This window comes from Bufo bufo, chromosome 9, assembly GCF_905171765.1.
Source record: "Bufo bufo chromosome 9, aBufBuf1.1, whole genome shotgun sequence".
Lineage (NCBI taxonomy): Eukaryota > Metazoa > Chordata > Amphibia > Anura > Bufonidae > Bufo > Bufo bufo.
The window spans coordinates 133,175,559-133,198,551 of NC_053397.1; the positions used below are offsets into that span (position 1 = coordinate 133,175,559).

General features: G+C 43.7%; 1 protein-coding gene across 3 annotated transcripts in view; it reads right to left on the bottom strand.

The window, feature by feature from the left end:
* MYH9 (myosin heavy chain 9) overlaps positions 1 to 22,993 on the bottom strand; it is a 428,796-nt gene that overhangs the window by 150,732 nt on the left and 255,071 nt on the right. For all 3 annotated transcript variants that reach the window (XM_040407416.1, XM_040407417.1, XM_040407418.1), the window contains 5 exons: positions 15,903 to 16,115; positions 13,053 to 13,197; positions 3,983 to 4,189; positions 3,805 to 3,909; positions 1,081 to 1,233 (listed from right to left, as the gene is read on the bottom strand). In XM_040407416.1, coding sequence (XP_040263350.1) covers positions 1,081 to 1,233; positions 3,805 to 3,909; positions 3,983 to 4,189; positions 13,053 to 13,197; positions 15,903 to 16,115 — 823 coding nt within the window. The remainder of the gene's footprint in view (positions 1 to 1,080; positions 1,234 to 3,804; positions 3,910 to 3,982; positions 4,190 to 13,052; positions 13,198 to 15,902; positions 16,116 to 22,993) is intronic.

The following is a 22,993-nucleotide window of genomic DNA, read 5'->3' on the forward strand; positions in this document are numbered from 1 at the left end:
AGAACACATCCATCTCCAAGCACCCAGTCAGCCCATCCATTCCCTCATCAGAAAGTTGATCAGCCAGCCGCCACCAAATCCCATAGGGAGGGAGAGGAGGGGGGGCATGGGGAGGTAGTGGGGGGGAAGCCATACTTATCTGCTCCTGCAGTCTTCTCCCTCTATTCTTTACCAGCAGGGCTCACCTCTTCAGACATCTGACTCACCGGAGTACAGTGCTCTGGATGGGGGGCAGCAACAGGTGACCCAGGAGCTGGTGGGATGCCGGAGCTAACAGGTCGAGCCCGGATCCACTTGTCTTCTTGGGGGGAAAATGGAGGCAGCGTCAAAAGACGGCGGCGGGCACTCCATGGGGGACCAGGAAGGCGCTATGCCGACCTGCGTCCCCATCTAGAAGAAAATAACAAAAAGGAGACGAATCAAAAAGTGTCAACCTCCTTCACCAGACACTAAGCAAAGACTGAGTTCCTCCTGGTGGTATAGCCCAAGGGGGAGGAGCTCTTTTATATTTGCATAGTGTCCCTCCTACTAATACCTCTAAGCTATAGCCATGGTCTGTGTCCCCCAATGAAAAAAGTACGAGAAAAGTGGTTGTCCAACTTTTTCTAAATTAATTGCCTCTCTTTACTATAGGCAATCGCTACCTGATTGTCGGGTGACAGCAGTCCGCTAATCAGCTGTCCCTACGTCGCCGGAACTACACTGCACCATCAACCTGGTCCCTGGTTGCAGTGTATAATACTAGTCACTGCATTGATGATCCCACTGACAACCACTGCCCACTACAATGTTGAAAGTGCAGTGTAGTTATGCTGGCTTTTGGCAACTGAGGTATACTCACAAAGTTGATCAGTGGGGGTTGTGGGGGTGTCAGACCTCAGACGATCAGCTAGCGATCGCCTATCCACAGTATAGGCCAAAACTTAGAAAGCTGGACAACCCTTATAAAACATATATATAAAAATATATATAAAAAAAATTAAAAAAAATCAATACAATCATTAACACTTATTTGTGTGTAGTAGGCAATAAATGATTAGGTGAAACTGGGTGCACATTTTCCACAGGTCTAACATTCACCTGGGCTTGCAGTGTTGAAATCTGCTTCGACAAGTTCCTCTTTGCTTCCTCTTCTTCCTCTAGTTGTTCAAGTAAACCATTTCTCTCATCTTCCATTTGTTTCAGTTTTGTACTAAGTCCAAGCTTCTGACGAGTTTCTTCTTGCAAAAGTTCCTAAAAAAAAAAAAACAATGCGAGTCAAATTAGACAAAATGTAAGGTTTCTTAGAGACTAGGCCAAACAAAGCCTTCAGGGGCTGCATAGTCTCCATTAAACAGCCATGCAATAAACAAAAGCCATGCAGTAAACCTAATTACATAAGTAACATACTGAATTGCTCAATAAAATGACAACACACTCCTTTATGGCATATAAGATGAACTGTAATACTACACTGCTCAAAAAAATAAAGGGAACACTTAAAGGGCTTCTGTCACCCCACTAAAGTCATTATTTTTTTTTGGGCTAGTTAAATTACTTATCCTGCGATATATTAAAATATAATGGTGTTACTTACTTTGATTCAGCAGTTTCTTCTAAAAACGAAGTTTTATAATATGTAAATTAGGTCTCTACCAGCAAGTAGGGCGGCTACTTGCTGGTAGCAGCTGCAGAAAACCGCCCCCTCGTCGTGTTGATCGACAGGGCCAGCCGGGATCTCCTCCCCATTTTAAAAATCGCGCGCCTGTGTTCATTCGGCGCAGGCGCTCTGAGATGAGGAGGCTCGCCTCCTCAGAACTCCCTCAGTGCGCCTGCGCCGATGACATCACCGAAATAGAAGACGTCATCGGCACAGGCGGACTGAGGGAGTTCTGAGGAGGCGAGCCTCCTCATCTCAGAGCGCCTGCGCAGAATGAACACAGGCGCGCGATTTTTAAAATGCCGACAGGGCTGGCGGAGGAGGAGATCTCGGCTGGCCCTGTCAATCAACACGACGAGGGGGCGGTTTTCTGCAGCTGCTACCAGCAAGTAGCCGCCCTACTTGCTGGTAGATACCTAATTTACATATTATAAAACTTCGTTTTTAGAAGAAACTGCTGAATCAAAGTAAGTAACACCATTATATTTTCATATATCGCAGGATAAGTAATTTAACTAGCCCAAAAAAAAATAATGACTTTAGTGGGGTGACAGAAGCCCTTTAAACAACACAATGTAACTCCAAGTCAATCACACTTCTGTGAAATCAAACTGTCGACTTAGGAAGCAACACTGAGTGACAATCAATTTCACATGCTGTTGTGCAAATGGGATAGACAACAGGTGGAAATTATAGGCAATTAGCAAGACACCCCCAATAAAGGAGTGGTTCTGCAGGTGGTGACCACAGACCACTTCTCAGTTCCTATGCTTCCTGTCTGATGTTTTGGTCACTTGAATGCTGGCGGTGCTTTCACTCTAGTGGTAGCATGAGATGGAGTCTACAACCCACACAAGTGGCTCAGGTAGTGCAGCTTATCCAGGATGGCACATCAATGCAAGCTGTGGCAAGAAGGTTTGCTGTGTCTGTCAGCGTAGTGTCCAGAGCATGGAGGCACTACCAGGAGACAGGCCAGTACATCAGGAGACGTGGAGGAGGCCGTAGGAGGGCAACAACCCAGCAGCAGGACCGCTACCTCCGCCTTTGTGCAAGGAGGAACAGGAGGAGCACTGCCAGAGCCCTGCAAAATTACCTCCAGCAGGCCACAAATGTGCATGTGTCTGCTCAAACAGACTCCATGAGGGTGATATGAGGGCCCGACGTCCACAGGTGGGGGTTGTGCTTAAAGCCCAACACCGTGGAGGACGTTTGGCATTTGCCAGAGAACACCAAGATTGGCAAATTCGCCACTTTCGCCCTGTGCTCTTCACAGATGAAAGTAGGTTCACACTGAGCACATGTGACAGACGTGACAGAGTCTGGAGACACCGTGGAGAACGTTCTGCTGCCTGCAACATCCTCCAGCATGACCGGTTTGGCATTGGTTCAGTAATGGTGTGGGGTGGCATTTCTTTGGAGGGCCGCACAGGCCTCCATGTGCTCGCCAGAGGTAGCCTGACTGCCATTAGGTACCGAGATGAGATCCTCAGACCCCTTGTGAGACCATATGTTGGTGCGGTTGGCCCTGGGTTCCTCCTAATGCAAGACAATGCTAGACCTCATGTGGCTGGAGTGTGTCAGCAGTTCCTGCAAGACGAAGGCATTGATGCTATGGACTGGCCCACCCGTTCCCCAGACCCGAATCCAATTGAACACATCAGGGACATCATGTCTCGCTCTATCCACCAACGTCACGTGACGTTGCACCACAGACTGTCCAGGAGTTGGCAGATGCTTTAGTCCAGGTCTGGGAGGAGATCCCTCAGGAGACCGTCCGCCACCTCATCAGGAGCATGCACAGGCGTTGTAGGGAGGTCATACAGGCACGTGGAGGCCACACACACTACTGAGCCTCATTTTGACTTGTTTTAAGGACATTACATCAAAGTTGGATCAGCCTGTAGTGTGTTTTTCCACTTTAATTTTGAGTGTGACTCCAAATCCAGACCTCCATGGGTTGAAAAATTAGATTTCCATTTTTAAATTTTTGTGTGATTTTGTTGTCAGCACATTCAACTATGTAAAGAACAAAGTATTTCAGAAGAATATTTAATTAATTCAGATCTAGGATGTGTTATTTTTGTGTTCTTTATTTTTTTTGAGCAGTGTATATAAAGTGATTTCATGCCAACTTTACTTGTCATCTGGAAACAAACGTTACACACCTGAGTGTCCTGAATTTGAGATTCCATTGTAGAAAAGTCTTTAGACATTTTGGTAGTCTTGGTCTCTGCTTGAGAAAGAAGCCCTGTGACATTATCCAAATCCACCTAAAAAAAAATTATAATAAATAAATAACCCCCTAAAAGTCATTTTTACTCCGTATTTACAATTGCAACTTACCTGCAGCCGATTTGCCTTTTCTGACAGCTCTGCTCGTAATCTGTCTCCTTCTGTGATTTTCACTTGCAGCTCCTGAAGTTGAGCTTCTACTTTTTTTCTCTTGTGCTCAGAATCACCCTTGCCTTGCAATAGTGCCTTTACCTCATTGGCCAAATCATTACGCTCACTTTCCAGAGCCTGTTTGGCCTTCTCCAGGTTTCCTTTCACCTAAGACAACATAAGATTAAATGCCGCTACACAGCAACTTTCCAATATTCAACATAAAGAGAAACTGCATCTGGAAGGCATTAATAAAAGGCATACCACTATGTTCAATGAAAGCAGCTTCCTGTATGTCTCAATAACCGGTTCTCTCTACAGTTTATCAAGGCCACAGAGACAGGTCTCGAGATCAATGTTTCGAAACCAAATACTAGACAAATTACAACTAATTCCATAAATATTGTTTATGAAGTGGTAAAAGCTCATTAAGAACTTGATGGCAGCAGCGCATCTCAGAAAGGTGGTGACACGTCCATACCTACTATTGCGCATCATTCTGGGAAGGGAGGAGACCAATAGCTGGAGTTTTGGGAGAGTTTATGTCCTATTCTTGTCTGATGTAGAATTCTAGCTGATAAACACCCCTGGGTCTCCTCTGGATTTTTCGTTTTACAATGTGCCAAATTATTTCTGTTGGTGAAAGGTCTGGATTGCAAGCAGACCAACTCAGCACCAGGACTCTATGAAGCCATGCTGTTGAGATGGATGTAGTATGTGGTTTAGCATTGTCTTACTGAAATGTGTAAGGCCTTCCCAGAAAGATGTTGTCTGGATGGGTGCACATGTTCTAAAATGTCTATATACTGTTCAGCATTAATGGTGCCTTTCCAGAAGCATATGGTGCAATCCCAATAGGCACCAAAGAAAATGATCAGAGATGATGTTTTGGACGTTGCTGAAAAATTTTAGTTAGTTAGTCATTTGAGTCATCTGAACATGGAACAATTTTTATTTTTATTTAGTCAGTCCATTTTATGAGGCTTTGGGCCCAAAGAGAGCATCACTTCTGGAGCAGCTTTAACTTGCATTTGTGGATCGCACAGCGAACTGTTCACAGAATAATTTCTGGAAGTGTTCATGAACTCAGGGAAGATTCTGTACTGGAAATCACAGCATGTTTTTAATACAGTGCTGCCTGAAGGCTCATAGATCACAAGCAACCAATATTGACTGTTGTCCTTGTAAACTGGACGACTACAGATTCTCAGATTGTTTTTATATTATGTACTGTAGATAGTAGGATATTCAAAGTGTTTACAATTTTACATTGGAGGAACATTTTTCTGAATGACATTTTTTGCAGACTGGTAAATCACTGTCCATCGTTGCTTGATACCAAGCCATGCAACTTAGTTGCAGGTTGTGCCTACAGCGTCGGCCTTTTTCACTTTTTAAAATCGGATATGTTCTATTGTGAATAAAACACGGTCTGTGATTGCAAATCATTGGTTTTTATTTACTGTAATTTTTTGCCCCATATGATGCAATCCTCCACCTGTGTCTTATGGGGTGAATACTAATGAGCGCTTCCATTATGGAAGTGCTCATTAGTACCGGAGGACCGGTAAGCCGTGAAGGCCCTGTACTCACCACTTCCTGGTCCTAATCTGTGCTATGCGCGTCGTGTCACAGCACAGCCACGGCATGAACACAGAGCGCACTGCAGGTGAGAAGTGACGGCCTCTGGAGCAGGAGAAGTAGGTTTATGTGCTCTGTGGCATAGGGGCTGATAGAAGGTCTAATAAAAAAAAAAATTCTTATTGTCCTGCTAAACCCTAGGTGCGTCTTATGGGCCGATGCGTCTTATATGGCGAAAAATACAGTTTATATTTTACACAGCATCCAAAATTATTATTTTTTTAATGGGGCTTGTACAGAAAGATTATCCCAAGACTACCATCAAAAACGTTCTGCACCATTAATCCCTTAACCTCTTAAGGACATAGGGCGTACAGGTACGCCCTTGTGTCCTGCTCCTTAAGGACACAGGGCGTACATGTACACCCTGTGTATTTTCGATCACTGCCGTGCGGCTGGCAGTGATCGGAACCCGGTGCCTGCTCAAATCATTGAGCAGGCACCTAGTCTAAATGCGCGGGGGGGATCCCGTGACCCCCCCCCCCCCCCCATGTCGGCGATCGCAGCAAACCGCAGGTCAATTCAGACCTGCAGTTTGCTGCGATTTCTGCAGTTTCTGACGCGGGGAATCAGAAACTTTAGTATTCCTAAAATATTTCTGTATCTCCCTTTCCTGCACCCCTGAGTGATTTTAGCCCGGTGGGAGATGCAGGGGGAGGGTTGCGGGCGGTGCAGGATCGCGATCCCCCGCCCGCCTCACCTTGAATAATCGTTGGTGGTTAGTGGGTATACCAGGGTGCCAGCACATTGCTGACACCCTGATATAAACGGCTGACATCTGCGATGCGATGTCAGCCGTTTAACCCTTTCCATACCGCGGTCCGTACGGACCGCTGTATGGAAAAGGTTAACAGCTCAGGGAGCTCCCTCCCTCTCCCATCGGGGGGCTGCTGTGCCTTTGCAGCCCCCCGATTGAGAGGGAGAGAGCCCCCAGACAGCCTCCCGACAGCCCCGTCCTTAGCCTTCCCCGTCTGCGAAGTTCTGACCACTACTGAGCAGACGGGGAAGGTTCCCATGGCAACAGGACGCCTTCTCAGGCATCCTGCTGTCCATGGTGCTGAACAGATCTGTGCTAAAGGCATAGATCTGTTCAGACAAAGTGTAAAATACAGTACAAAACACTATATAGTGTACTGTACTGTATTATACAGACATCAGACTCACTGGATCTTCAAGAACCAAGTGGGTCTGGGTAAAAAAAAAAAAAAGAAGGTTAGATAAAAAAAAAAAAAAAACATTTATCACTGAATAAAAATGAAAAAAAATAAAATACACTACACATATTAGGCATCGCCGCGTCCGTAACGACCTGATCTATAAAACGGTCATGTTACTTTACCCGGTGAACGCCATAAAAATAAAAAAACTATGATGAAATTTAAATTTTGCCCACCTTACTTCCCAAAAAAGGTAATAAAAGTGATCAAAAAAGTCGCATGTACTCCAAAATTGTAACAGTCATCTCATCCCGCAAAAATCATACCCTACCCAAGATAATCGCCCAAAAACTGAAAAAACTATGGCTCTTAGACTATGGAAACACAAACATGTTTTTTTGTTTCAAAAATGAAATCATTGTGTAAAACTTGCATAAATAAAAAAAAAGTATACATATTAGGTATTGCCGCGTCTGTATCGACTGGCTCTATAAAAATATCACATGACCCAACCCCTCAGGTGACCACCGTAAAAAAATTAAAATGTAAAAAAAGCCTTTTTTTGTCATCTTACGTCACAAAAAGTGTAAAAGCAAGCGATCAAAAAGTCATATGCACCCCAAAATAGTGCCAATCAAACCGTCATCTCATCCCGCAAAAAATGAGACCCTACTTAAGATAATCGCCCAAAAACTGGAAAAACTATAGCTCTTAGACTATGGAGACAAACATTTTTTTTGTTTTAAAAATGGAATCATTGTGTAAATCTTACATAAATAAAAAAAAATTGTATACATATTAGGTATCGCCGCGTCCGTGACAACCTGCTCTGTAAAATTACCACATGATCTAACCTGTCAGATGAATGTTATAAATAACAAAAAAAAAAATACGGTGCCAAAAATGCTATTTCTTGTTGTCTTGCCTCACAAAAAGTGTAATATAGAGCAACCAAAAATCATATGTACCCTAAACTAGTACCAACAAAACTGCCACCCTATCCCGTAGTTTCTAAAATGAGGCCACTTTTTTGGAGTTTCTACTCTAGGGGTGCATCAGGGGGGCTTCAAATGGGACATGGTGTCAAAAAAACCAGTCCAGCAAAATCTGCCTTCCAAAAACCGTATGGCATTCCTTTCCTTCTGCGCCCTGCCGTCTGCTCGTACAGAAGTTTACGACCACATATGGGGTGTTTCTGTAAACTACAGAATCAGGGCCATAAATAATGAGTTTTGTTTGGCTGTTAACCCTTGCTTTGTAACTGGAAAAAAAATATTAAAATGGAAAATCTGCCAAAAAAGTGAAATTTTGAAATTGTATCTTTATTTTCCATTAAATATTGTGCAACACCTAAAGGGTTAACAAAGTTTGTAAAATCAGCTTTGAATACCTTGAGGGGTGTAGTTTCTTAGATGGGGTCACTTTTATGTAGTTTCTACTCTAGGGGTGCATCAGGGGGGCTTCAAATGGGACAAGGTGTCAAAGAAAAAACCAGTCCAGCAAAATCAGCCCTCCAAAAAACAAACGGCGCACCTTTCACTCTACGTCCCGCTGTGTGGCTGTACAGCAGTTTACGGCCACATATGGGGTGTTTCTGTAAACAGCAGAGTCAGGGCAATAAAGATAGTCTTGTTTGGCTGTTAACCCTTGCTTTGTTAGTGGAAAAAATGGGTTAAAATGGAAAATTAAGCAAAAAAATGAAATTCTCAAATTTCATCCCCATTTGCCAATAACTTTTGTGCAACACCTAAAGGGTTAACGAAGTTAGTAAAATCAGTTTTGAATACCTTGAGGGGTGTAGTTTATAGAATGGTGTCATTTTTGGGCGGTTTCTATTATGTAAGCCTCGCAAAGTGACTTCAGACCTGTAGTGGTCCCTAAAAATTGGGTTTTTGTAAAATTCAGAAAAATTTCAAGATTTGCTTCTTAACTTCTAAGTCTTGTAACATCCCCAAAAAATAACATTACATTCCCCATATGTCTACTTCATGTTTGAATTATTTTGGGAATGATAAGTCATCACAATTTTTGGGGGTATTACTATGTATTACAGAAGCAGAGAAACTGAAACTTTGAAATTAGCAAATTTAAAAAAAAATTGGGAAAATTTGGTATTTTTTTTATGCAAAACAAAAAAAAAAATTTGACTTCATTTTACCAGTGTCATGAAGTACAATATGTGACGAAAAAACAATCTCAGAATGGCCTGGTTAAGTCAAAGCGTTTTAAAGTTATCAGCACTTAAAGGGACACTGGTCAGATTTGCAAAAAATGGCCTGGTCCTTAAAGGGCTTCTGTCAGCCCACTAAACCGTTTTTTTTTTTTGTTTAATAATAATCCCTACACTGCGATCTCTGCATACATAAGCAAAATAATAATTTTCGTTCAGTAGAATTAGATAAAACGCTATTTTTATAATATGTAAATTACCTTGCTACAAGCAAGTAGGGCGGCTACTTGCTGGTAGCAGCCGCATCCTGTTTTCATTCAATATCTGGCGCCTGCGCCGCGGCCGTACCTATCTTCAATCTGCGCAGGCGCACTGAGAGGCGGCCACTCACTCGGCCGCTCGCTCCTCAATGCGCCTGCGCCGGGTGTAGATGTGACGTCATCGGCGCAGGCGCATTGAGAATGGAGCGGCAGCCTCTCAGTGCACCTGCGCAGATTGAAGATAGGCACGGCCGCGGCGCAGGCGCCAGATATTGAATGAAAACAGGCAGGGCCAGCAGAGAACGATTCCGTTCCCTGGCCCTGTCAATCACAATGCGGAGGGGGCGTCATTAGGATCGGAGGATGCGGCTGCTACCAGCAAGTAGCCGCCCTACTTGCTGGTAGCAAGGTAATTTACATATTATAAATATAGCGTTTTATCAAATTCTACTGAACGAAAAATGATTATTTTACTTATGTATGCAGAGATCGCAGTGTATTATTAAACAAAAAAAAACAAAAAAAAAAAAACTGTTTAGTGGGCTGACAGAAGCCCTTTAAGGTGAAATAAGGCTATGTCCCTATGGGGTTAAAGACCGGGCCCATTTTCATTTTTACTCCCCAAATTCCAATAGCCATAACTTTATTTTTTTGTTCACATAGCCACGAGTGCTTATTTTTTGTGGGAAAGCATGCATTCTTCTTTCTGGGATATAACTGAAAAACCAAAAAATTCCACACAGGTTTTTGGTTTTGACATCACAGCGTTCACTGGATGCTAAAAATGACATGACGTCCTCATTATGCAGCTCAAATGATGAACTTGTATAGTTTGTTTTACTACTTGCACAAAAATAAAAACCATTGGGGAAAAAAATAAAATAAAATCAATTTTCTTTGCATCGCCATTTTCTGACAGCCATAACTTGTATTTGGTCTACAGAGCTGTATGAGGGCTTGTTTTTTGCATGACAGTGGCGGAAAGCTTCAGCAGGCCCCGGGCTGTTATGGTAACCAATCGAAAGCCCGTGATTCCATTGAACGGAAGACAGATGGAGCTGTATCCCTCTGCCTCACCAGAAAGATGCCACAATTGCTGTTGATTGCAGCATCTGTGGGGTTAAATGACAGGGTGCAGGGTGATAACCATTCCTCATCAGTGCATTATACAACACATGCCACATATGGAGCAGGATCTCCTTCAGCAGCGCACTCCTTACAATGTATACATGTACGGCATTATGCATTAAGGGGTTAAAAGCACAGCATAAGGGGAGAGTGAGCAGTTAGCACCTTTAGCCTAGAGAGCATGTGCACAAACTAGGTACAAGTACTACAGTTTGAGAACTTCAGTTTGTAGAGAATATATTAACGAAAAGTTTTTAGAGTGGTTTGGGGACCAATATTTATTGCTGTTTAACCGCTTCCCAACATCTGTTGTACATGGTCTTTAAAGATGGTGCCTGCTCAAGAACTGGGAGGAGCCACAGACCACAAGTGCCTGCTGTTGTACAAAGCAGACAATCGGTGGCAGAATCCACGATTGGAGACATCTCCAATAAATGACAATCCCTCAGATGCTATGGCGAATTGGGACCCCTGCATCTGAGTGGTCAAGTCCACTGCGGGATTCACACTCCGTGTGCAAGTGGGATTCCCCGTTCTGGACTTGCAGGAGGGCACGGCATTATACCGATTTAGAATATGTGCCTCTGCGTCCCTAACTTCTACAGAATCAGAGACAAAGCAGTCACTGTTTCTGTAGCAGTTAAGGTCAAGCAGAGGCACATAGCATTAGAAATCATGATAATGCCCTGCGCTCCTGCAAGTCCAGAACAGAGGGTCACACTTACACATGGAGTGCGATTCCCGCAATGGACTTGCTTAGGTCAAACAGCCCTTAAAGTAGGTAACACTGAAAATGAAACCCATAAAACAATGGCCGAATTGCCTTTTTTCCCCCCCACCCCAATTTTGGCTCCTGGAAGGCAGAGAGTTAAAAAAAAAAAAAAAGAAAAAAAAAAAAAAAGAAGGGGGTTAAGTTATGCCAGGGTGGATTGGCAAAGGCAGATTGCCTATTACATGCAGTGGGCCACCACCATTGTGTTACGCTCTCTTTAAAGGGGTTGCCCAAGATAAGAAAAACCTAGTTGCCTTCTTCCAAAGACTGAAGAACCCGTCAACAGGCTGAGTCTGGTGTTGTAGCTGAGCTCCACTGAAGTGAATGGGGCAGAGTTGCACAACCACACAGCCTGTGGACAGAGGTGGTGCATTTTTTGTTAGGGTACTTTCACACTTGTGGTGAAGATCCGGCAGGCAGTTCCGTCGCCGGAACTGCCTGCCGGATCCGGAAATCCGTGTGCAAATGGATAGCATTTGTAGACGGATCCGGATTTGTCTAACAAATGCATTGAAATACCGGATCAGTCTCTCCGGTGTCATCTGTTTTGCCGGAACACTTTGTGCCAGATCCGGCATTAATGCATTTCAATGGAAAATAATGCCTGATCCGGCATGTGTTCCGGCACAACCTTTATCACACATTGTAGGCAGCCAGCTTGCCCTTCTGTTCTATAGGCCGTTGTTGGGGTGGACCGACATTACCAGTGTGATACAGAGCACATTTCTCATTGGAAGGAATTCCAATTCCAGTGCATTGTACATAAATACTAGTGAAGGCTTTTAGTTTGAGAAAATCATCACATTCAAACTGGTGGCTCAGCTGGTATGTCTCCCATACAGAAGGTCCTGGGTTTCAGACCTGGCAGTGACAATTGTGATAAAATGGGAATAGAAGGTTTTGAAATACACAGTTGTATTCTCAAAAACTATTATAATGTGGAATACTTTAGTTATATGGGAGAATTACATTTTAACACTTTCCCAACCACAACCATACATGTACATTGGAAGTCAGTACTTCAAACATGGGGCCCGCTCAGCTTCTTTTGATTTTCACAGCAGACAACCAGAGGCATTGTCTGCAGTACCCCTCACATACTGTAATCAAATTAGACCACGTAATCTGAGGCATCTTTCCCCTGGAGCGCTGCGCTTCCAGGGCTTGAATGGATGTGCCGTGATCAAGGGAGTCATTCGGTAGCTATAGCATCATTGAGCCTTTGGAAGACTGAGGCCTGCCACAGTGATGTTCCTAAACTTTCTCTGGAGGCCAGCCCGTACGAACACAGGGCTCTGTACGAACACAGTAAATCTTCTATAGGCTGCAATGGTACAACATTGCAGTCTAGTAGTAGACGTGATCAGACAAATCAATTTTAAAGTTCCCTAGTGGGAACTAAGTGAAGAGTTTTTAAAACTATAAACAAATTTTAAAAATAAAAAAATGCCCCCCTTTCTCCATATTAAAAACAAAAATATAGAATAAAAATAGGATTAGTCGTGTACAAAATGCCCGTACGATTAAAATAAACGTATTTATCCTGTATAGTGAATGTAATAAAAATAAAAATAATAAAAAAAGATCAAAGTAGGGAGTCAACGTCATTTCATCGCCCAAAATTTTTTACTAAAAAGTCATCAAAAATACACATTCCAAAATAGTATCAAAAGCTAGAACGCCCCCACAAAAACCCCACCTACTTTGCTTAGCCACACCTACTAATTGGCTCTGCCTACAACATGGGGCCACCTCTACTTTTTCCCCCCCATGGCCACTAAGTTCCTAATCTGTGTTTAAGTAAAAATAAACACTGAACACACAATGAAAGCCAAAAATTTGGGAAAAATGTTAACCCATGTAGCAATACAGTTCAAAATACACTGAACTAGCTTTCTCTCACCCGTTTGGTTTGCTCTAGCTGCTCAGAAAGTTCTTCTACAGATTGAGCATGCTTCTGTCTAAGCTCCTGGATTTGGGCTTCATGAATTCGAGCTTCCTCTTCCAAGCTTTTCTTTAACTGGGTCACCTCATGTTCACGTTTTGTTCTGAGAATGATAATACATCATTAGTGATTTTTATTATTATTTTTAATCGCCTCCGGACCGCTTAACGCAGGATTGCGTTCCGGAGGCAGTCGATTCATTCCTCCTGGACGCGCCGGCGCGTCATCTCGCGAGAGGCGAGATTTCCTGTGAACGCGCGCACATAGGAGCGCGCGTTCACAGGAACCAAAAGGTAAACGAGTGGATCTGCAGCCTGCCAGCGGCGATCGTTCACTGGCAGGCTGAAGATGCGATTTTTTTTTAACCCCTTAAAAGGTATATTAGACGCTGTTTTGATAAGTCTTACAGAGGGGTGATCAATGACGGGGGTGATCACCCCATATTAGACTCCCTGATCACCCCCCTGTCAGGCTCCATTCAGACGTCAGTATGTGTTTTGCGGATCCGCGGATCCACAAAACACATACGGACGTCTGAATGGAGCCTTACAGGGGGGTGATCACCCCATATAGACTCCCTGATCACGACCGTCATTGATCACACCGCTGTAAGGCTCCATTCAGACGTCAGTATGTGTTTCACGGATCCGCAAAACACGGACACTGGCAATGTGCTTTCCGCATTTTGCGGATCCGCACATTGCCAGAACTATATAAAAAATGCCTTTTCTTGTCCGCAATTGCAGAGAATAGGACATTTTCTATAGGCTCTACAAAAAACGCAGTGTTCGCCCGATCAGGCCTGATCTTGAGCGCACACTTGCGTTCAGTCCGCCCCACCGCAGTGACAGAAATATTTTTTTTCTGATCACTGCAAAAACACAGTAAAATCGCTGCGGCGCTATAAAAAGATCACTTTTGAGGGGCATGGCGAGTTCATAGATTTTTATTTTTTTTGTCACAAGTTAGTGGAAATAGATTTTTTGTTTTTTTCTTACAAAGTCTCATATTCCACTAACTTGTGACAAAAAAATAAAAGCTCACATGAACTCACCATACCCCTCACGTAATCCAAATGCGTAAAATTCTTTAGACCTTTATATTCCAGACTTCTTCACGCTTTAGGGCCCCTAAAATGCCAGGGCAGTATAACTACCCCACAAGTGACCCCATTTTGGAAAGAAGAGACCCCAAGGTATTCGCTGATGGGCATAGTGAGTTCATGGAAGTTTTTTTTTTTTGTCACAAGTTAGTGGAATATGAGACTTTGTAAGAGAAAAATAAAAATAAATAAATCATTTTCCACTAACTTGTGCCCAAAAAAAAAAAAAGATTCTAGGAACTCGCCATGCCCCTCACGGAATACCTTGAGGGGTCTTCTTTCCAAAATGGGGTCACTTGTGGAGTATTTATACTGCCCTGGCACTTTAGGGGACCTAAAGCGTGAGAAGTAGTTTGGAATCCAAATGTGTAAAAAATGTCCTGTGAAATCGTAAAGATTCTCATTGGAATTTGGGCCCCTTTGCGCACCTAGGCTGCAAAAAAGTGTCACACATGTGGTATCGCCGTACTCAGGAGAAGTAGGGCAATGTGTTTTGGGGTGTATTTTTACATATACCCATGCTGGGTGAGAGAAATATCTATGTAAATGACAACTTAAAAAAAATAATTTATACAAAGTTGTCAAAGTTGTCATTTACAGAGATATTTCTCTCACCCAGCATGGGTATATGTAAAAATACACCCCAAAACACATTGCCCTACTTCTCCTGAGTACGGTGATACCACATTTGTGACACTTTTTTGCAGCCTAGGTGGGCAAAGGGGCCCACATTCTAAAGAGCACCTTAAGGATTTCACAGGACACTTGAATTTTAAACTACTTCTCACGCATTAGGGCCCCTAAAATGCCAGGGCAGTTTAACTACCGCACAAGTGACCCCATTTTGGAAAGAAGACACCCCAAGGTATTTCGTGATGGGCATAGTGAGTTCATGGAAGTTTTTATTTTTTGTCACAAGTTAGTGGAATATGAGACTTTGTAAGAAAAAAAGAAAAATCATCATTTTCCGCTAACTTGTGACAAAAAATAAAAAGTTCTATGAACTCACTATGCCCATCAGCGAATACCTTAGGGTGTCTACTTTCCGAAATGGGGTCATTTGTGGGGTGTTTGTACTGTCTGGGCATTGTAGAACCTCAGGAAACATGACAGGTGCTCAGAAAGTCAGAGCTGCTTCAAAATTTTGTACCATAGTTTGTAAATGCTATAACTTTAACCCAAACCAATAAATATACACTTATTGCATTTTTTTTTTATCAAAGACATGTAGAACAATAAATTTAGAGAAAAATTTATATAGAAATGTATTTTTTTTTTAGAAAAATTTTACAACTGAAAGTGAAAAATGTCATTTTTTTGCAAAAATTTCTGTAAATTTTGATTAATAAAAAAAGTAAAAATGTCAGCAGCAATAAAATACCACCAAATGAAAGCTCTATTAGTGAGAAGAAAAGCTAAGAGCTGTGCGCTGCGATTGGCCAGCGATGCAGCAAGGGACACGCCTCATACAAAAAAATCAGTCAGAGGGAGCGCAGACACCGGAGCCTATACCGAGCGAACAGAGCGGCGCCAAGACATACTAGTAAGTGCAGGGGGACCCCTGGGCGCCGCTCTGCCCACTGATATAGTTAGTTTTTAGTTTGTACAGTAGTGAAAGGTCCTCTTTAAGGGTGTTTAAGCTAGGGGAGCTGAGGTGGTTAAATAGACTGAGAAAACATTGCAATAATTGCAATATGCAGTCATACCGGAGCTCTTGTTGGGCTGCTGTGGAGTCCAGTGTATCTTCTAGTTCCGTCTTAAGAGCCTCAAGTTCTTCTCCCAAATCCCTCTTCTGTTTTTCAGCCTTGCTGCGAGCAGCTCTTTCAGATTCCAGGTCTTCCTGTAGTTCACTTAACTGTGCTTCAAGCTCTCTAATTTTCTTAAGAGCCATATTCTTCTGAGCAGACTCTTCCTCTACTCTAGAAATTGAGCAGCATAAGGCAAGTTACCATAACAAAGTACCAGCAGTATAAAAAAAAAGTCCTATAAAGCTCCCTTAATAAAAACAAAGTTGACTGAGGTTATTGCGCCTACTGAACACAAACTTCCTTCCAATAGTGGAGACTGGGCACTACTGTTGTACACAAAACTAGAACACCCTCAAACAGTTACCCAGCCAAAAAAGGGTATATTCACACATGGCAGATTTGTTGCATAGGTTTTTCGAACAGAAAATCTAAGTATTCTGAAAGGAGTGTGCAGAAATCCATGAGCCTGCAATACAATGAATGGAAATTATTTACATATATGGTTTTTTTAGACCAGGGATGCCTAGCCTGCAGCCCTTAAGCTGTTGCAAAACTACAACTCCCCGTATGCCTGGACAGTCTATAGCTATTAGGGTATGCTGGGAATTGTAGCTTTGCAACAGCAGGATGGCCGCAGGTTGAGCATCCCCGTTTTAAACAAGCTGATCATATGGCATATAATGTAGTGGGAATCAAGGAAAAAAAAATCCAAATGGGGTGAATTCCCACAGTTTTACAGGTTTTGTCCCTAATGCGTTTCCTATGCCGAAAAACTGACCTGTGTACTTCATTCTCTGGGTTAGTATGATTACAATACTACCAAATGTAGTTTTTTTTTTGTGTTTTAACCCTTTAAGGACCGGACCATTTTTCACCTTAACCCCTTAAGGACTTAGGACGTACCGGTACGGCATGGTTCCCGAATCCTTAAGGACCCATGACGTACCGGTACGTCATGGCTTTAATTTGCTATTCCGGCGCCGCAGGGGTTAATCGGAACGGGATTTAGTCTGAAATCATTCAGCCGGCATCCCGTAACAATGCAGGGGGGGGGTCATTTGACCCCCCGGTATCGACGATCGCAGAAAACCGCAGGTCAATTCAGACCTGCGGTTTTCTGCGTTTCCGGTCCATTCGGGTGTCCTGTGACCCGATGAACCGGAAAAAGACTGCGATCGGTGGTGTAATTATACACCACCTATCGCAGTCCGAGGATTTGGAGAGGCGGTGCTGGCCCTGGTGCTGAACGCCGCTGTCCAGGGTGCTGATTGGTGCAGGGGAGAGAGGCGCGAGATTCAAACTTCCTGCGCTCCTCTCTCCCCTCCTCTTCCTGTCCAGCACCCTGACCGTGCAGCACCGTCCAGCTCCTGAGTCCCCCTAATCGTAATCCATCACCCTCCTGCACCCATCGCCACCCAGGTAGGTTAGGGTCAGTGAGGGAGAGGCACCGTTAGGAAGGGAAAGAAGGGAAAAGTTAGAAAAAAAAAAAAACTTTTACACTAAACTTTTCTTTCTTTCTGATCCATCTATCAGACCCCAGACCCCCCCCTGCCACTTGACCCACCACCACCAGACGCTCCCACCCCCCACCCTGCCTCCCACCAGCCCCCACCTCACCAGCCCCCCCCCCCCCCCCTTTCACCACCAGCCCCCTTACCACCACTTTTTTTTTTTTTTTTTTTTCTGCGTGCGCTGACTGTCCGGCACTTTTTTTGTCCGGCCACTGTTAGCGCATCGCCCGCCCCACCGCTGATCAGCAACTTTGAACTTTTTTTTTTTTTTCTAACACTTGCCCCTTTTTTTTCCTTATTTAGTACGCGAACACCCGTTGCCCCCACACACACGCACATATAATAAAGTTTGCCACACACGCACACATACACGCACACACACCCATGGCCCGCCGGATGTTCTCGGCCGAGGAGGCATACGCCCAGATTGCCTCCGACTCCGAGAGCCCCAGTGAGGATGAGGATGACCCCACGTTCCTTTTGTCATCCGCATCCTCCTCGGATGACGATGAGCCACCAAGGCGGCGGAGACGCAGCCAGGCGGAGCCAGGGGCCCCACCCTAGTACGAGCCGCCCTGGGGTTCGTACTGGTTTCCCGGCCCACCAAATAAGTCCACCGGAGCCCCCTGCTGATGAACTTAGCTGGTGTCCCCCAGTGGACTTTGAGCCTGAGATTCCGGATTTTGCTGGCAATCCTGGAATCCAGATTCCCACAGTGGGGTTTACTGAAATTGACTATTTTAGTTTTTTTTTCAGTAACCCACTGGTGAATCTGATGGTGGAGCAGACGAATCTGTACGCCCAACAGTTCGTCGCTCAAAACCCAGGCTCATTTTTGGCTAGACCCGGTGGCTGGACGCCGGTCAGTGCAGCCGAGATGAGGACATTTTGGGGCCTCGTGCTGCATATGGGTCTAGTCCAAAAACCCAGTGTCAGACAATACTGGAGTGGGGACGTCCTATACCAGACCCCACTGTACAGTATGGTTATGACACGTCCCCGGTTTGAGGCCATCCGGAAATGTCTGCATTATTCCGATAATGCAGCATGTCCACCCCGAGGTGATCCTGCCTATGACCGGCTGTATAAGATACGGCCAGTCATCGATCACTTTGGGGCCACATTTCAGCAGGCCTACGTACCTGGAAGGGAGGTCGCGGTTGATGAGTCTCTCGTTGCGTTCAAGGGGAGACTCAGTTTCCGCCAATATATTCCCACAAAGCGGGCGAGGTATGGCGTGAAGCTATACAAAATTTGTGAGAGTACCTCAGGGTACACTTACAAATTTCGTGTGTACGAGGGGCGAGATTCCCGGATTCAACCCCCAGAATGTCCCCCCACTCTGGGTGTTACCGGGAAACTCGTGTGGGACCTTATGTACCCACTGCTGGATAACAGTTACCACTTGTACGTGGACAACTTTTATACCAGCATTCCCTTGTTCAGGTCCCTTGCCGCCAGATCCACGTTCGCTTGTGGGGCCGTGCGGAAAAATCAACGCGGCCTCCCTGCCCACCCCGTCCAGGTACCTATCCCCAGGGGTGAGACCCGTGCACTTACCAGTGGAAACCTGTTGCTGGTCAGATATAAGGACAAGAGGGATGTCCTTATGCTGTCCACAATCCACGGTAACAGCACCACCCCAGTCCCTGTGCGAGGTACCACGGCAACGGTCCTCAAGCCCGATTGTATCGTCGACTACAATCGGTATATGGGAGGAGTTGATCTCTCTGATCAAGTCCTCAAGCCATATAATGCCATGCGCAAAACCCGGGCATGGTACAAAAAAGTTGCAGTCTACTTGGTACAGGTTGCCATGTACAACTCTTTTGTACTATCCCGAAGCGCTGGCAGCACAGGGACATTCCTCCAATTCTATGAGGCAGTCCTCAAAGACCTGATCTTTTCGGACCGGGAAAGAGCAGGCCGGAGTACCTCGGGAATTGGAGGCGTCCGGATCGTCCCTGGCCAACACATTCCAGGTGTGGTCCCCCATACTGGAAAGAAGGGACGAACCCAAAAAAGATGCAGAGTGTGTCACAAGAGGGGGATACGGAAGGACACCACTACTCAATGTGACACGTGCCCCGATCATCCGGGCCTCTGCATTATCAATTGCTTCAGGGAGTATCACACTTCCATGGAGTACTAAATTTTTATAATCCCCAACAGTCCACTAGAGAACATAAAAAACTATGGCTCTCAGACTTTGGAGACACGGAAACAATTTTTTTTCCCCAAAAAAATATTAGTTTTAGAGCAGGCATCCTCAAACTGCGGCCCTCCAGATGTTGTAAAACTATAACTCCCAGCATGCCCAGACAACCTACAGCCATCAGCAGGGCATGGTGGGAATTGTAGTTTTACAACATCTGGAGGGCCGCAGTTTTTAGGATGCCTGCTTAGTGTCTCCAAAGTCTGAGAGCCATACATATTGGGCATCGTCGCGTGCGTAAAAGTCGTCGCTATAAAAATAACTTTTGACCAAACGCCTCGGATGAACGGTGTTAAAAATATAAAATAAAAACGGTGCCAAAACACCCATTTTTGGGCAAAATTTCCATTTGAATCCTTTTTGCCGGTAATAAAGCAAGGGTTAACAGCCAAACAAAACTCAATATTTATGGCCCTGATTCTGTAGTTTGCAGAAACACCCCATATGTGGTCGTAAATTGCTATATAGCCGCACGGCAGGGCATAGAACGAAGGGAACTCCATACGGTTTCTGGAAGGCAGATTTTGATGGACAGTTTTTTTTTTTGACACCATGTCCCATTAGAAGCCCCCCCCTGATGTAGCCTAGACTAGAAACTCCAAAAAAGTGACCCCATCTAAGAAACTACACCCCTCAAGGTATTCAAAAGTTACTTTACAAACTATGTTAACCCTTTAGGTGTTCCACAAAACTAAATAGCGAATGTAGAAACAATGTAAAAATTTTTTATTTTTTTTGTTACATTGCCTCAAAAAAGAGTAATATAGAGCAACCAAAAATCATATTTACCCCTAAAATAGTCCCAAAACAACAACCACCTTATCCCGTAGTTTCCTAGATGGGGTCACTTTTATGGAGTTTCTACTCTAGGGGTGCATCAGGGGGCTTGAAAGGGTACATGGTGTAAATAAACCAGTCCAGCAAAATCTGCCTTCCAAAAACCATATGACGTTCCCCTTCTTCTATGTCCTGCCGTTTAGCCAAATAGTAGTTTACGACCACATATGGGGTGTTTCTGCAAACTACAGAATCAGGGCAACACATTTTAAGTTTTGTTTGGCAGTTAACCCTTGTTTTACTCCTGGAATAAATTGATTATATTGGAAAATTTTCCAAAAAATAGAAATTTCTAAATTGTTTCTCCATCTGTCAATAACTCTTGTGGAACACCTAAAGGGTTAACAAAGTTTGTAAACCCAGTTTTAAGTACCTTGAGGGGTGTACTTTCTTAGATGGAGTCACTTTTTTGAAATTTCTATTCTAGGGGTGCAACAGGGGGCTTCAAATGGGACATGGTATAAACAAAACCAGTCCTGCAAAATCTGCCTTCCAAAACCCATATGGTGTTCCCCTCCTTCTATGTGCTCCCGTTTGGCCAAACAGTAGTTTACGACCACATATGGGGCGTTTCTGCAAACTACAGAATCAGGGCAACCCATTTTGAGTTTTGTTTGGCAGTTAACCCTTGTTTTACTCCTGGAAAAAATTGATTATATTGGAAAATTTTCCAAAAAATAGAAATTTCTAAATTGTTTCTCAATCTGCCATTAACTCTTGTGGAAGACCTAAAGGGTTAATACAGTTTGAAAAAACTGTTTTGAATACCTTGAGGGGTGTAGTTTATAGAATGGGGAGGTTTCTATTATCTAAGCCTCACAATATGACTTCAAACCTGAACTGGTCCATAAAAAGTGGGATTTTGAAGATTTGTGAAAATTTCAAAATTTGCTTCTAAACTTCTAAGCCTTGTAACATCCCTAAAAAATAAAATATCATTCCCAAAATGCTACAAACATGAAGTAGACATATGGGGAATGTAAAGTCATCACAATTTTTGGGGGTATTACTATGTATTACAGAGGTAGAGAAACTGAAACTTTGAAATTTGCTAATTTTTCAAAATTTACGGTAAAAATTGTATTTTTTTATGCAAAAAAATTAACTTTTTTGACCCAATTTTAGCAGTGTCATGAAGTACAATATGTGACGAAAAAACAATCTCAGAACGGCCTGGGTAAGTCAAAGCGTTTTAAAGTTATGAGCACTTAAAGTGACACTGGTCAGATTTGCAAAGAATGGCCAAGTCCTTAAGGTGAAATAGGGCTGAGTCCTTAAGGGGTTAAGGACCAGACTGATTTTTTGCAAATCTGACATGTGTCACTTTATGTGCGATATGGCCTAAAATCTATATTGCGATATAATTTGAAGCATGTGCAATATACGATATATATTGCAATATATTATTTTCTATATTAAGGGGGGGGGGGGGTTAAAATTGTATTTAATTTTTTTACTTTTTATTTAATAACCATTAGCCTCCTTAGGGGCTAGAACCCTTATCATATTAACCCTAATTTAACCCTAATAGAGCTCCATTAGGGTGAATAGGACTTTACACTCTGCCTGCTGCCCTGTGCATAGTGCACACAGCAGCAGGGAGTTTCCCTTGGCAGCCAGGGCTTCAGTAGCATCCTGGCTGCCATGGTAACCGATTGGAGCCCCGCAATTACACTGCTGGGGCTCCAATCAGAAGCGGCCACTGCACCACCAATGGGTGAGGAAGGGGGATCCTGTGGCCACTGCTCCACCAATAAATATAGTTATGCCTGAATACAAGCGTAGCCTGCGTGTGCCGGCCATATTCCATACCCGGCCTCTATGACTGCGCGCTGCAAATCAACGAAATTAACCTCTCAAAACCTGAGGGGTTAATTGAGGAGGATTTCAGCGTGCAGTCAGAGGCCGGGTATGGGATATGGCTGGCACACGCAGGCTACGTTTGTATTCAGGAATTCATTGGTGGCACGGTGGCCACAGCCCCTCCCCTCCTACTCTGTTCTCATAGGTGGTCAGCGGCAGCCGACACAGAGGGGAGGGAGAGACTCCCTACTTCTCCACTGTGCTGACACAGGATCACTTGGTGCACGCCGAGAGCGGCGCATGCCATGTTCTAACACCATAGAAACAAAATCTCTATCGTTGGCCAAATTTATATAGTTTATATCGCATATAGTCTATACCGCTCACCCCTAGTGAGGACTTTAAAACGCTTTTACTTATCCAAGCCATTCTGAGATTGTTTTCTTGTCACATATTGTACTTCATGACAGTGGTAAAATTTGAATTAAAATCTCTTTATTAAAAAAAATTGAAAAGTTACAAAAAAAAAATTGAATTTACAACTTTCCAAATTTCTATTTCTCAGCTTTTAAAATAGATAGTGATACCTCATAATAGTTATTACTTTACATTTCTGATATGTCTACTTCATGTTTGGGTCATTTTGTGAATGCCATTTTATTTTTTGGGGACGTTAGAAGTAA